General features: G+C 37.1%; 1 protein-coding gene across 1 annotated transcript in view; it reads left to right on the top strand.

Annotated features, from left to right (window-relative positions):
• Positions 1 to 16116, top strand: part of phtf (putative homeodomain transcription factor) — a 119540-nt gene that overhangs the window by 26200 nt on the left and 77224 nt on the right. The window contains exons 5-8 of the mRNA XM_081756487.1: positions 3194 to 3377; positions 5651 to 5732; positions 10372 to 11051; positions 13590 to 13684. Of these exons, the coding sequence (XP_081612613.1) occupies positions 3194 to 3377; positions 5651 to 5732; positions 10372 to 11051; positions 13590 to 13684 (1041 nt within the window). The remainder of the gene's footprint in view (positions 1 to 3193; positions 3378 to 5650; positions 5733 to 10371; positions 11052 to 13589; positions 13685 to 16116) is intronic.

Genomic DNA, 16116 nt, shown 5'->3' with positions numbered 1-16116 from the left:
TTTTTACGAAACTTTTAGGGTTTATTAAATATAAATCAAGGTATACTTAGGTATAATTTCTATGTTACTATATGTAAGGGGACAGGAGCTAGGGGAATAAAATATCTGAAAAAGGGAAATTTTTGAGGGAATTTCCCGAAAATCCCTCTGTTACGGGAAAACTGTACGTGATGGAGAGAAACCGAGTGCATATTCGAATTCAGCGCAAAAAGTTCCTTTAAGATCAGGTGATGTTTCTCATGTAACAAACAAAAAGTTTAAATTTGTTAACTAGTGATATCTATAACTTTCTTCTTGTAAGAATATAATTTGATAATGATTTTGCAGGGTACTTTTAATACTGGTACTATGTGTATAATCGGGAAATGTATATCTGTGGTAAATTTCATAGGAAAAGAATTACAAATACGAAAACTGGAATGAGTAAAACAAAATGTTACTAAATGGACAAGAAAATTTTATTTTCGTTTTATTGTTCTTATTTACTGCTCTTTTGACATGAAATTTGCCACATACATGTCTTTGGCGATTATACACATACTAACATTGTAAGAAATATTGGGCGAATTCGTTATCAAATTATATTTCTGCAACAACATATTTATAGACATGCGACAATAATTTTGGACATGAGTGTACGTAATATTTTATAAGTTTCCGAACAAACTTTCAGGGTGATCTTTGTAAACATTTAGAATTTTAAGGTAAGCAGTCAACAAAACCAAAGGGGAGAATAAAGTAGGTGTAGTAGAATTTTCTTATTAGCTATTTAACTGAAAAACATTTAAGTGCTACGGTTGGTTTTACTGTAGATATTACTAACACATATCGGAGTAAATATTAACGTGCGCACACTGGAACACTTTCACCATGTTGGGCGTGCCACGTGAATTTTGTAGTGGATAAAAATCGTATGCGGGAATTTCTCGGTGTTATTTTCTTCATTCCACCATTTTATTCTTTATTATCTTTATCGTCTCTTTTAGCCTAGAAGCATGATCGTGCGACGTTGAGCTTGAAATTTCATTTGATTTTACGTCCACCATTTTGGAATCACTCGAATTTTTCATACCAGAACAGACCACGGACCTACACCTGTAGTGGGAACTCCTTGCCTCCCATAACACTATTACGCATACGCTATTGACACGCGATGCCTACGCTAGTGAAAATTTTGTGTAATCAGTACGCAATCTCTCACATCCTTTCTATGTGACCATGCTCGAAGTCAGTTAATTGCATTATAAACGTTCCCTCGTATCTTCCTAACATTACATCATCAGACAGCTACACTTGTGGGTTGGTTGAATTATCTCCGAATTAAAACAGCATATCATATAACGTAGTCTGTACCGGGATCTACGAGCTAATATTATTTTGTTTCCACGAGCATGTAGTTGAATTGACACTTTAGCGATTATAAGTTTCCAAGTTTTTAATGCTTTGTTTTGTCTTCTCTGTCTTGTTTGTTGTACGTTACTTCAAATTTGTGTTATGTGATAATTGTATTATTTGTTTTAAAGAAAGTTAAGGCGTTTTGACTCATTGATTATGTCTTATTTTGACTAAGCTATTACTTTTCTATTGGACTGAAATGTGCACTCATTGTTTCTTACAAAGTTTATTGGTTCATATGAAAATATTGGTGGTGGGCCCTAAAAAGCAGATTTTTCGGCTTTTTAAGGAAACTAAACTGGTTTTGAAGACCTCATAAACCTGTTTTATCACTTTTTGTTGTATTATTGTTTTCTGAAGACGATTTCGACGTATTATGTTGTACACCAATCAATTTCCCGTCTTCTTTTTATTGCATCTATATTTTTCTCCTATTCTCGTTTCGTAATTTTTTTTTTTTTTTTTTTAAATCTCTATCCATTGAAAAACTTTCTCCAGAACCAAATTTTCCTTCTTTCTTTCTGATCACCCACGACTCAGGCATATAAAGCTACATTCTGAACAAAACATTTAGTAATTCTACATATTCTTTAGGCAAGAGCTTAAAAGCCTTAGTGGGTGGTATAGAAAATTGACCTATTAGCCTTCTCTTCCCACTACATGGTAGTGAAACAGATATTTTCTCCAAAATTCGGTGTTGCCAACAAAATTCGAACTGGACGGCAGCTCTCGGCGAGAATAGGGGTGTGAGTAAAAGCTGATCTTCTCCGTTACATGAGTAAGGAATGAAATGTCTTAAATGTTTTGGCGAAGAAAAATGTAGTTTGGAAACTCCGAGTGCTTGGTGTTGCTTTGTTATTTCGCACTGTCAACCTGCTTTCAATAGAATATTTCTTCCTCTGTTGAGAAGGAACAACCCATATGTACAGGCAAGTTGGTCAATGTTTGTTCATTTCGCCCTTCTCTATATAGAAAGTAAGAAAGAACTCACATGTGTAAGTCATCACAGTGTAACGGGAACCAAAACTATAGCAACATCGTTGGACACACATTAAGTTAAAATGTCACTAGTAAGAGGATACGACTGTTCGGACAGTTCCGATTACCACCCACTAAGGCCATGTGTTGTTGCAGCCATTATATTGTATTTGGTGTATATATATTGCAAGAGAAAGAGAAAACTGTATCTTGTATCTTGAATACAGCTAAACAAACGATGGGAAAATGTATTTTTGTGCTAGTAAGTTGAAGACTTGCAGGTGGAATAGACCAGAGGAGCACAGCTGATCCCTTTCACTTAGTGAAAGACTTGTAAATAGGTCATGAAGTGGTTCTTCTTTTTCTTTTTTACTCCGTTTTCGTCTGTGCTACCTGTTTTACGTCTCATTTTTATCCATCAAAAGAAAGGCCAAAATCTATCTTGAAATATCAAGAAAAACTAAAAGAATGATACGAAGTGGTGAGTATGTGCAGTTTTCGACTACATTTTCCTGCATTTGCCGGATGTATTTCCAGAATTATTTAATATATGTATTTCGGCTGATATTTAGTATCTCCCCTAATCTTGCACATATAAGATTTACAGTGTGTTACGTACTTTACAAAATATAGCTGAGCTAGGGATAGCTAGCGAAGGGAGTTAGAAACCCCCAGGGCCCTTGTACTTCTACCTTTATCACAATTTAGACAAAAACAAGGTACTTGGTTCTGGAACCATGAAACGAGTTGGGGGAGATACTAAATGCCATCCTGTATTTCCTGCAATTGTTTCGTTGAGTAAAATTAATATTGGTTTCAGCATGTGACTCCATCTGAAGTGTTAGTACCTGGAGCTATGATGTTGGTGTTGAGTATCATTCATTCGCAAATAGTTTCCACGCACAATGGAGTGACGCAACAGCCTCAGAATCGAAAATCTCGACAGGTGAAGAGAACCAAGAGGAGAGTTGCTGGCGGGTCTCGAACCCGTGGACTAGGATTATGTAAGTGAATCTTACTTTTGTAAAGTTGTATAGTTATATCTAAGACACTGAATGAGATTTTTGGCGTGAGCTGTGTGCAAGAGGAAATCGTGTGAATTTTGCGAAAATTTCCAGTCTGTTGTGTCAGGCTGCGCTGATTCTCGTGTAAGTGGAATCTTAAAAGTACCCCTCATGATTTTAACTTCTACAGATTGTTCCGTAAGTTAATAACGTATCGTAATTGCTGAGAATATAAATGTTTATGTTTATGAAGTGTAATACTGTGGGCGATAGATGTTCAAGATTTGTGACAAATGTCGTGCGGAAGTAGTAGTAGGTCGAAGGTAATGTAGTAAATGTTATTATTGTAGATCGTAGTGATAGTGATGTTGATATCGAAGTGAAATGAGGAGCTTTAAAGAGTTACTAATATTTTGTGATAAGGAGTATTTGTGAACAGTAGATAATCTGAGGGGGGAGGGGTATAACACAGTGTTGCACTTCCACAGTTCGAATTATTCAAAATCTCGTAGTATAAATCATGTAAAATTAGTTGCTAATTATTACGAAGATTAATTTAAGGTCTACACACTTGTTTCAATCACTTAAAACTCACTATATTTTGCAATAATTCTTTATAGCTTTACAGTTATGCTATACACGTCTTTATTATACAACGTCCTCTGGAGTTATATATTGATAATTCTAAAACAAATGCCTAGTAACGAAACTGTTACCTTAGCAACCGAATCACTGTCATGACAACCAGAAAAGAGACATTTCTACCTAGCGACAGAAAAATAAACAATTACAATAAATCAAAATTATTCATGACATTAATTAGAACATTTCTTCTTCTTCTTCTATTATGTAGCTAGTGCCAGGTAAAATAGCACTTTTGCCCAGAATATTAAATAAGGTAAAAGAAGTAAATACATGGTAAATACAAGTTATCGCTTGGGAGGGGGGGGGGGGTCAGAGTGGTTCTGTGATAAAGCGCTTACCTCTGGTCTCTGGTTCCATCACCCGACCAGGTAAGTTTGTGGTGGACAACATCGTGTCCGTGGGTTTTCTCGAGGTACTCTCGTTTCCTCCTACATTCTCATGCCACGAATTATTCCAATATTATTCACTTGCCCTAATCATTCGTCTCCCTTAGGGTAAAGGTCATAGTTGTGGGATGTTGAACTGGATATTTTCCATTTTCATTTTCAACGAGATTAAAAAAAGTTCGTTACTGAATTCTCTATGTCTCTCTGTGTGTGTTATTTGCGAATTTTTCCATTTTGAGCCCTGCATCCATTCGATAGAGCATCAAAAACTATCTCGAAGAAGTGATGGAATTTTTCGCGTCTCTCTTACTGTTCCCGAGATATTGGCCAAAAAAAAAAGTTCCGATTTCGGGAGATTTAAGGAGCCATATCTCGGGAACCGTAAGTCATAGAGAGATGATATTGGTGTTGATCAATACCTAAGAGGATGATGAATATCTTGGTACCAAATAGTAATCGGTAACCTTTGATTATATCTGCATTTTAAGTATATATAAATGGTGATAAAAAGAGACAGCTCAATATAGCTAATTCAATAGATCCCCTAATACGCACGTGCCAAATATGTAAGTGTATTATCTATTGAATTTAATCAAATAAATTTAATATACAATTTCATATAAATTTCGAAAAAATAATTCTTTTTATAAGTTCGTTCTGGCAATGCTCTTCGAACACTCTCAACTGTTTTTTTTTTTTTTTCTTTCTTTAAATCTATGAGTAGTCAGTACTTTTTTTTGTTTTGTTTCCTCAAACCACTTTCTATAATACCTTGGAGGAAAAACACAAACTAACTATTTGCTGAGAAAAACAATATATTCACATAAAAAACTACATACGTGTTACTGTTTCGCCAACTAACATTTTGGCTTCATCAAACACTATTATAGGATCACTGGATAGTGTCTGATGAAGCCAAAATATTAGTTGGCGAAACTGTAACACGTATGTAGTTTTTTTTTTTTATGTGAATATATTGTTTTGCTCAGCAGATTGTTTGTGTTTAAGTATATACAAAGCAGAGCTTCTACTTATGGAAAATATTACATTTGGAGGAAAGATCATAACATGAATTGCAATATCAGAAAAATACTGAAACCAGGTCACAATACATAAATGCGAAACATTTTGTATTTGGCATTACGTAAACTTTATAGTTATCTCGATTTGTAACGAAAATAGCATAACAACAACAACAACAAGTATTAGTTGTTAAAAACTGTATATGTATTTGTGTTCCAGGTGGCGACTCGAAGTCTTCACCTGATACAGCGTCTGATAAGACGACCAGCTGCAGTGAAAATAAGAGGAGCAGAATCAGAAGGTTAGCCCTAAATATACTTCTTCTTTTACATAGGTTTCGTTATATCTATAAGACTGATCCAGCGGTAATGAGTGGTTGTAGTGTAGTATTCAATTTTCAAAGGCTAATTGGTTGTTGTGTATATTTTAGTATTATGCAAATACTAACTTAGCACGTAATGACCTATAAGCAGTAGTGCTAGTCAACCGGTTTGCAACGGTTCACTATAACCGGTTGCTAAAATATTTCGAGTTCGCAAAACCGTTTGTTATACCCAGACATAACAGTAAATTTTACCCAGTTATGCTCAGGAGCAGTAAATTTTAATTTAACTATCTTTATTTTTAGAGATTCGTACAGCTACAGGATTACAAATATGACAGGGTGTCTATCGGTCACGAAAGTCATGAATGTCACGAAAAAAGTCACGAAATCAGAAAACGGTCATCAGAAAACAGGAACTGAAAACGGGACAGTGAAGAAAAAGTCACGAAATTTAACTTTTGGGTCACGATTTTTTTTTTTTTTTTTTTTTTTTTTAATCTGTACAAATATAAGTACAAACTGGAAAATTTTGTTCTATAAAACGTCAAAATCCATTACCAAAAATATCTATGATCGGCTTTAGACGCTACCAAATCGCAAGCAAAGCACGCTTCTAAAGCATGCATAAAAATTCGGCCTAATTCGCACCCAAATTTGCTCTTGAGAAGGCTACGCAGTTTTATGGTTTGGTAAAGAAAAGGTCACGAAAAAGTCACGAAATTTCATTTTGGAATTTTAGTAGACACTCTGTATGATCTCCAGTCAGAACAAGGTATAAGCGTTTATTTCTTAATCGCAAATGGTCAGATATCAAGAATGAGAACTAAATCACATAAGTGTAGTGGTGAGCGTTATTTATATTTGAAACTCATATATTACTGTCAATAATTCTTTCTACCTATCCATCTACATCCATCTCCTCTCATATATATATATATATATATATATATATATATATATATAACCGGTTATTAAAAAGTTAGAATAACACCGCTGCCTATAAGCAACTGTTATGAATCCAATAGTCTGTGATTCTGTATTTCATTTATCCTTATTATCTAAATTAAATGAATATAAAAGGACTATGAATAAAAAGAATGCAATATACGTTTACAAAAATTTATTTTTCGTATGACCAATAAAATTAGTAGTATTCTCTCATCTACGTGTTCCATGCACTATAAATATTATTCCATTCACAAATATAACTGCTCAAACTTCACTTGAAATTCAGTTCTATCTTAATTTTCAAAATCTACATTGACTCTTCCAATCTGTCATAAAACTATCCGGTTCTAGAGACTAACAACTGCTTATTCCTTACCCAGGTCTCCGATTTATTATGTGAATGTGTTAACCACTACGCTACCCAATTCGCTCTCTGAACAGTCATATAGTCTGTTACTCTGGAAGCCGGGTCTCTGGTACTCAGGAAATGCCATTTGTATTTCCTGGACACGTAGGGACAGATTCTCATCATATCACTTGGCTTCGTAGATTTCCTTACCTCTTTCCCGATTCCCCCAAAATTAAGGTACCAAATGCAAGTGCTGGTGCGTTTATAGTTCGTGCAGTATTGCCAGCTTAGTTACTTTTTTACCCCCAGCCCTTGTATGTTCTCTTTAAGTAGGTCTTGTCTGAGTCTGCTGTCCGAAGGTATTTGTATAAGGAGCCAGGTTTGGCTGTTAGTAAAATGGGGCTGGAATGGTCAGATCCTTTTCCTTCAGTTTAAATGGGTATCCAGAAAACTTGAAATTGAGTAACGGGATAGAGTAAAGAATTAGGGTTAGAGGTATCATCGTACAAGTACTGAGTAGCATTGCATGTTGTTCGTTATAACCAGTGGCGTATTTTCTTTTGGGGGGGCTTCCGGGCTTAAGCACCACCACCCCGAAATCTTACTATAGTAAAGTATATGAAATATCTTGCAGAATTTTCATATTTTCAGGTAAAGCTCCCTCCCCCCCCCCCGAAAGAAAATCGTAAATACGCCACTGGTTATAACTTTTGGAGTATTCGACAACTGACCAAAGCACTATGTGTTGCAATGTTTTGTTTGGTAGAATTTAATAAACAATCTGGGAACCCTTCACCGTTTTATTATAAAAATAGTGTTTAATAAAATTTACAAAGTTCTTGTAAATAATACAAAGTTTATAAGATGTTTTCCAGTGTGCAGACAAAAACTTCAGCACACGAAAAGTGGCTTCAGATTCAAAAGGTAAAATGTTCTAGCCACGGCGGCGTTGGACAGTGATTAGAAGGATATCTGCCTTACTTATCGCAGTTTCAGGAGATAGTTTAGTTAAGCATTACCCTAATACCCTTGTATGGATCTCCTCTGAAGGGGAGATTCGTGAGGAGAGGGTCGGCCATCTTCGGTTTCCTTCTGAACTAACTTCGTGGCTTTCTAGTATTTTTCTTTTATCGTCTGCTGGTGATTATGTTTTGAAAACAATAACACGGGTTCATGATTTGAAGCATGTGTTTATAGTAGTTGCTTACACATAAGACTAGGAACCTTACAATTTAGTATATACAGGGTGGCGAAGAGCCAGCTGACAAATTTCAAAGTTGAATATTTCGCAGGCGCGATAGCTTGGAGTGGGTTGCGGATGGGCAGTTGGAAGGTGATAGGACGCCATTTCCTAAGAAACCGTAGCAGTTACCATGTACATCGTTGCAACGTTAAGCAACGTATTTTGTGCTCGTACGTATTGCGAGACGACGTCCGTTATTAAAGAGCATCGATTCTTTAGACAACTTTTCGTGGTTAACTGATATGGCTCCAAAGGTCCATTTTAACTCTTACAGTGTTCTTATGAAATGGTGTCCTATCCTCTTCCAATTCTCCATCCGCAACTCACTTCAAGCTGTCGCGCCTGCGCAGTATTCAGCTTTGAAATGTGTCAGTTGGCTCTGCTCCACCTTGTATATTAATAACATTTGTGTAACAGTTTGGACAGTGTAATATTGATTTCATCAGACACACAATCAAAGAATAACTTAAATATAAGCAGAAAGTGAAAAAAAAAAAAAGAAAAAAAAAGGACACGCCCACTCCTTACAGCGCGAATCAAGCTTTTCCGTCACTTTTTACATCCATCTGTATAATATGTAAATTTTTGATTAGATGATTGTTTTATACTTTTCGTAATTATGTAACTTTCTGGACTTCTCTGACAAAATTTGTTCTGAACAGACGAATGTAAACATTGAAGAAAATACTTTATTTGCTCCGGGGAAAGTGGTGCGAGTGCTCTTCTATTTCTTTCTGTTTATATCATATTTAAGTTGTTATTGGATTAATCGTTCATAACGTGTCTGATGAAGGGAATGTTACGTACTAAAACAGTTACACAAGAGTTATTAATATACAGGGTGTTTTTTTTTAACTCATAGATTTCATTTGGGTCTAGAGTTTCTAAGTAACTCAAGGATTTCCGATTTGCATGCGGTTTGTGGCAAATGGTCAAAGAAGGAAGGGACATTTGTGACTGTATGTTTACTGGTTTAAATTCATTCCGGATAATAGCAGCCACGTCTCAAGAAAAACAGCAAATATTCGCCAGTGTACCTTACAATCGGAATTAGGTGTGGTGTGAAGGTTTAAAGTTTTCTCCGTTAGATGGCAACCTTGCTAAGGTCAACAAGGAGCTGTATGTGTTTATCGTTAGAAATTTTTGGAAAACGGAATCTGTTGTTGCTACGCAAAGGGCACGTAAAAACAAATTTGCCTCACGTTCTGCCTCAGACAGGAACAAATATTGTCTCTGTTGAATACATTGGAAGAAATAGGATCGCTTCTGAGTGAGACAAGGAAGCATCGGACCTTGCAGGCAGGTGTTGTGGAAGATGTCAGTTATCGACACCTTACGTCGCTCAAGAAATTTCTCCATTGTTTGTTTCAAGAAACCGGCTGTAGCTATTCAACATGTGATTTATGGGTGTTACCAATAACACTTAATTTGTATTCTGCAATTCCGCTTCAAAACTCCAAAACCTCATTCCAATTGTAAAGTACCGGTACACTGACGAATATTTACTATTTAGGGGCCGCGGTGGCTCAGTGGTAGAGCGTTCACCTCTGGTGCTTGGGGTCCTGGGTTCAATCTCAGCCCCCGCCAAGTGAACTTTGTGGTGGACAAACACCGTGTGCGTGGGTTTTCTCGGGGTTCTCCCGTTTCCTCCCACTTTCTTCATTCCACCATTTTCATTCATTACTCATCATCACCGTCTCCTTTAGCTTAACCGGCATAACCGTGGGACGTAAAACTCAAAGATTTCATTTCATTTTTTTTTTATTTACTATTTTTCTTGAGGCGCGGCTGATATTACCCGGGATGAATTTAAACCAATTAACATAGTCCCATAAATCTCTCATCCTTCCTTGATCATTTGCCACAAACCGCATGAAAATCGGACTTAAGTTAGAAATTCTAGACCCAAATGAAATCTGAGTTTTGAAAAGAGTCACCCTAATATTAATACTGAGTAGCTGTGGTTTCCTTATACAAATATGCTTGCACAGGTTAATATTGTAAGCTGATTTTATGTAGCGACCAGGACCTAGCTTCTTCACAGAAGTTTTAAGTACATAATGTTTCCATTTCAGGTCATCAACAGAAGAGAAACCTCAACAATGTTTGCCTCGAGGAGCACCCTGGGAGTCCTCTCTCGATGCTAATCATAAGTCAGACCTATCCCCACGGAAAGAGACAGCATTACATCAAGATAAAAGTTCCCTCAATAGCACGGAAGTACGAAACTCACCAAGAAACGTATTTACAGCCAGCTTGCCTGTGGAGAAAATAGACGGCGCGTCAGGGTCATCGTCGTCCTCGTCGTACGACAAGAAGACAACCGACGAAAAGAAGGAATCGCCTCCAAAGCCTGCGGAGGAAGCGGCGGAAGGCGACGCTGCTCCGTTAGACGATGATGGCTTTGAAAGTCTGAATGGCAATGCGTCGAGTGATAACGGTGAGGACGTGGGAGTAGAGGAAAGTGATGTGAAGGACGCTGCTGAGAGCGGTGCAAGTGATTTAACCAAGGAGTTTCCGTGTAGCTGGAAAAGAACGTTGAACCAGCGGACTAAAGTACACGAGAATTGTTGCCTTACGAGACCAAACAGCGTAGAGAGACCAGAGGGAAGTTCACTTTTGGACGAGGAAGACGCAGTTAGTTACTCTGGAGCAGTTCCTTCGTATTGCAACGGTTGGATGAAAGCGGGAGATGTGCCGTTTGGTGCTACTGCAACCACTAATAATAACAGTAACGACGAACAATTAAAGCCAGGTAAGCATTAACTTGTAAGTACGTGTGTAGAGGTATACTATACCCCCAGCTAATTTTTTTCTTGATTTTTCTTCAATACATGGTTGGTCACAGGTGTGATATTCAGTATCTTCCTAAAATAGAATAAATATTCCACTAAAGTCAGATAGGTCATTGTTCGGGAAGCCATTAAACTGTGAAAGCGTTCTAAAGTTGCTGAAAATACGATATAACCCCGCGCGCCTTTTTTTTTTTTTTTTTTTTTTTTTTAATTAACTCTCACTTCTCTTTTCAGTTTGAAATGCCCATTTTTCTGTGATAATGAGATTTAATAACATCAATATTTGTGCTTTACCTAGTTGTGTATTGTTGTTCTCTTCGTTAATGTGCGATATTTTATACAGAAATTCGTGTATATATATATATATATATATATATATATATATATATATATATACAGAAAAAGATCATATGGACTTGTGGGGAAAAGTGCATAGTTTCAGAACTAAGGCTGTCCAGAATCGTGAGAAAGCCAAATATCAACAGGCCCTATTTCGAATTCGAGAGACAGTATATGGTGCTCTTTATCGACGTAAAGGAAGTCACGCATACGCAATCATCACGCATTATGGTCATAACCCGGAACTCCTTTGTCTCCTTTTGCATGTTCGATTATCTCCCAGATGCGTACATTCTCAGAACCGTAAAAGCGCCATAGGCGACATGACATTTTTTGACATTGATAAAAGATTTCCCACTTCCGTACATGTTCAATAACTGACACTGTTCCTGTATATTTTTAATAAAGTTTGAGCAGAGGAGGATACGGAATTGCATGTCCAAGGAAATACGAAAAGATACATACGTTTTCCGTACTGTAATATATTTTTTTCGACTCAACTTACCACGTTGAATTCAAATTCGATCAATGTATCCCCGAAATGTGTTTAATATGAATTCACAAATCGCATCAAAGGAATACAGAAGTCGGAATACTCTTGTAAAAAGTATTCGTCGAACTAGTATCTTTTTCTTCTATGATTTTGGTCCATGTGCAGTAGGCCGTTTACCGTTACTACCACCACCTATTTGTAATTCTTATCAATATGTGTATATATACACGATTTACAATTTATGACAACTTATGAATACATGGAAGTGCAACCAAACATCTTGTAACATCTTGTGAAACATCAAAACTTTTTTTTTCCCAAGCTACACATATACTTTCTTTCTTTTACCTTTCAAGCTGAGATACTTTCTGTCGTAAGCATGATCACTTGTCCTGGCTTCAAGCTTGAGAAAACGGACTAATTTAATGACATGAGAATGTTGCTTGTTTAGCAGAGTATTTAATCTATTATTCCAACCCTCTGCGGGATTATTTGTTCTATGTTTTTCATGACAGTTCCACATGCTTGCTGCGACTGTAGAATATTCTAGCTACTGGTCAACGAAATAGTCATAGAACTCCTCAAGCTTAGGGGATGAAGGGGTATCTTGAATACACAGAACCAACCACTGCGGACCATTTCTAACGAAAGAAAAAAGCTAATGAGCACATACCCGGACGCGAAGTCTTATATCATAATTGTTTTTGTAGTCTGTAACCAAGACCAAATCATGTATCTTACGCCAAAGACACTGATTAAATTGAAAATTGTACCAACTTATATCAGCTGAAGGGAAAATTGACCTAAAAGAATTTATTACTGTTTTCTTGAAGTCTACCATTACAGCTTCAGGATTCCAATTCAGGACTATTTTTTTTATTAGTGAAAAGAACTGCCATATATCGCCCCCAGAAAGCAGAAAGGTGTTAAGCGCCGAAATGCAAATTTCTCAGGAGCATAAAAAACGAATGAAACACTTGTTAATTAAGATTCTTTCTTTCTTCTAGATGCAGACCTTTCATATTGTCTCCTGCCACTTGTCTGCTTTCTGCACAACATTAACCATGAAATGGATAGTCAGGATATACACTTAGTTGTAAATCAAGGAACGTGACACTTAGCACCTTTTTGCTTTCTGGGGACGATATATGCTTTCTCTTGTTCGGGAGAAGGCCAGAAACCACTGTAATCACATTAATTTCCCCATTGAACTTTCAATATCTGCATGAATTACTAAACTTTGGGAGAAAAGTTTGCTGCAACTCTTAAACATGCCATTAATAAAAAACGTAGTTCTGACCTGCTAGGCAGTCTGCAAAATGAAACTATTCAAGGACTCTTTATTTGCTGTGGCTGCTACTCGAAACGAAACTTTTAGATTCCATATCCCCCTCTGCTCAAAAACTAAAAAAAATTCACAGAAGTAGTGCCAGCTATTGAATCTGTACGGAAATGGGAATTCTTATCTTGCTTTTAAACCATGGTATTTCATTGCATCTGGCTCTTGTACGGAAGTGGGAAGGATTTTGACATGTACGCAAGTGGGAGGACACCGCATGTTCATACGTGGTTGGCCTTCTCATCTGTAGAAGAATGATTATTCTTTATTTAAAAACAAATGGGTTTGAAATAAATAATATTTTTTATTTATTTGTTTATTTTTCAGCTTCCCATTTTGGGTCAGGGCATGATACAGATCACGCACAATCAGATACTGAAGGCAGCGATGATGCTCAAGGAGCAAGATCTGGTACGCCGCAGGTGAGTGACAATTTTTAGTTTCTATATATAATAGTAGGTGTACACAGAGGGTTGTTCTAGAGGAAGGGGCAGACTTTTTCAAAGGGCTGGACTTCTACATTTACATACTAAAAGCAAACCAGAAGACTTATTTCAGAAGATGAAATTATAAACAAGGTGTCTAATGATACTTAAAATACGAGGGATAGTCAAAAAAGTTTCCGGAATTTGTTATAACTATTTATTACCACAATACCGGTACACATTCACTTAATAGCGTTCAGAATAGGATCCTTGAGAACATACACATTTGTTTCACCACTCTTGCCATTTCTGGAAACAACGCTGAAAGTCGGGGGCCGCGGTGGCTCAGTGGTATAGCGTTCACCTCTGGTGCTTGGGGTCCCGGGTTCAATCCCAGCCCCCGCCAAGTGAACTTTGTGGTGGACAAACACCGTGTGCGTGGGTTTTCTCGGGGTTCTCCCGTTTCCTCCCACTTTCTTCATTCCACCATTTCATTCATTACTCATCACTGTCTCCTTTAGCCTAACCGCCATAACCGTGGGACGTAAAACTCAAAGATTTCATTTCATTTCATTGTCCTGGACACTCAGTATAGTGTATAGTCATTCAAAAAAAGGTTGAAAACCACTATGTTAGAATATTGAAGAAGACTGTTTTTTCAACAAATTTTACAGGCTGCTAAATATCACAGCATAAGTCATATGTGACACACACTTCTTTTCTGCAGTTCACTGTAGTATATTGGAAATTTTTCTAGCAGGACACTGGATATATCCAAGTCAACTACAGTAGACACCCACCTGCACGGGCCGGGCTTGGGCGGGCCGACACTGATTTCTCTTCAGGTCGGGCTGGACTGGGGTCGATTAATTTCAATTCTTTAATGATTATTGACTTCGTTAAACGAGAATTGGAATAAAGTCAAACGTTGAAGAAGTGTGCCCGTGAAGAATGCTACAAAGAATGCAATGGCTATTTATAGTTTGTGGTGCTTAGCGGCTCCACTTTCACTATAGAGGTTTGCAGGCATTGCGCGGTAAATTGAGCTCTGACCTTGACCTTCACTGAACCCAATATATGACAAGAAGGGGTGGGAGAGTTTTGCCTGTCGCTAAACAATATTGCCATCTTCGCTTTATGCTAAAAATCAATTAAGTTAGATTTTTGTTACAGGAAATGGAGTTTTTGTTCTCTCGATGACAGGCAAAGTTTTAGGAGGCAATGGTACCATTCGGGAGGCAAGCGTCAGGTTGTGAACCAGAGTTTAGAAAATGTTTCTGAGGGTTAGGTCAGGTTTAATACTAAATGTTGAGAAAGATTTGAGCTCGAGCTAAATTTTTTAAAAAATTATCAGGCCTGGGCTGGGCCGGGCCTAGGTACATTTGGGCTGGATTGGGCTCGGCCCGAAAAATTCGCCCCATGTATAATACATCATCATCATCATCATATTATTATTATTATTATTATTACATGTGTAGTGTGCTACTTTATTTAAACATGAGTCTTGATAGGGTGTGAAATTAGTCTTATAAGCAAACAAAATTGTTTATGGAAGACCACTTGTTTGACTTCGCGTTTATATTGGTATAAATAGTTAAGAAAGATACTCGAAGAAAAAATAAAGATCAAAGCCAGACACTGTTATGCAATAGTAGAGTAATAAAATAATCGTATGCTTTATGCTTTAAAATAGGCAAATGAGAGTAACAAAATAATCATTAATTTCAGTTGTTTTAATTAATGATTTAAAATATTGTTTTTAAATACTTATTTTTAATTTTCTATTATAAATATTATTCGTTTGTAGTAAGTATTAAACGAGTTTAATAAACTCGTACGCAATGGCAAAATTATATGGCACCATTTTTTTCTATGAACCACTAACAGATACAAAAAACTTTAATTTCCAAATGAAACTATATACATTAATGGGTCATTTCAAAAATGTGAGGGGGTGGGGGGCAACTGCCTTCTTTGCCCCCCTAATCGCCGCCCATGTTGTAGCTGGCTTTTGTTCTCAAAATGTAAGCATCTCAGCGTTTACTTGATGAGCAGATGCAGCCAAGATTACTTTTTTTGACAGTGAGTTGTAGGAAACAGCAAGTGAAAGCAAAAGCCATTTTCTATTTCTCTATAGTTGCAAATTCGTAGTGATGTATGTATTTAACGTACTGGCGCGGTAAACCAGAAACTCAGTCCACTTGTGTGCTCGCGCCGTGTGGACTTTGTGGTGGACAAACACCGTGCTCGTGGGTTTCCTCAGGGTTCTCCCGTTTCCTCCCACTTTCTTCATTTCACTCATCTCTCATCATCACCGTCTCGTTTAGCCTAACCGGCATAATCGTGGGACGTAAAACTTCAAGATTTCATTTCGGTCCACTTGTGTATTTTCTCACTTTGTTAATTATTGAATTCGCACCTAACAGAAG

The sequence above is a fragment of the Thermobia domestica genome, chromosome 4, assembly GCF_964235325.1.
Source record: "Thermobia domestica chromosome 4, izTheDome1.hap1.1, whole genome shotgun sequence".
NCBI classification, from domain to species: Eukaryota; Metazoa; Arthropoda; class Insecta; order Zygentoma; family Lepismatidae; genus Thermobia; species Thermobia domestica.
Note: the sequence above shows the minus strand (reverse complement) of the source record. Positions and strands in the feature narration are given on the sequence as shown.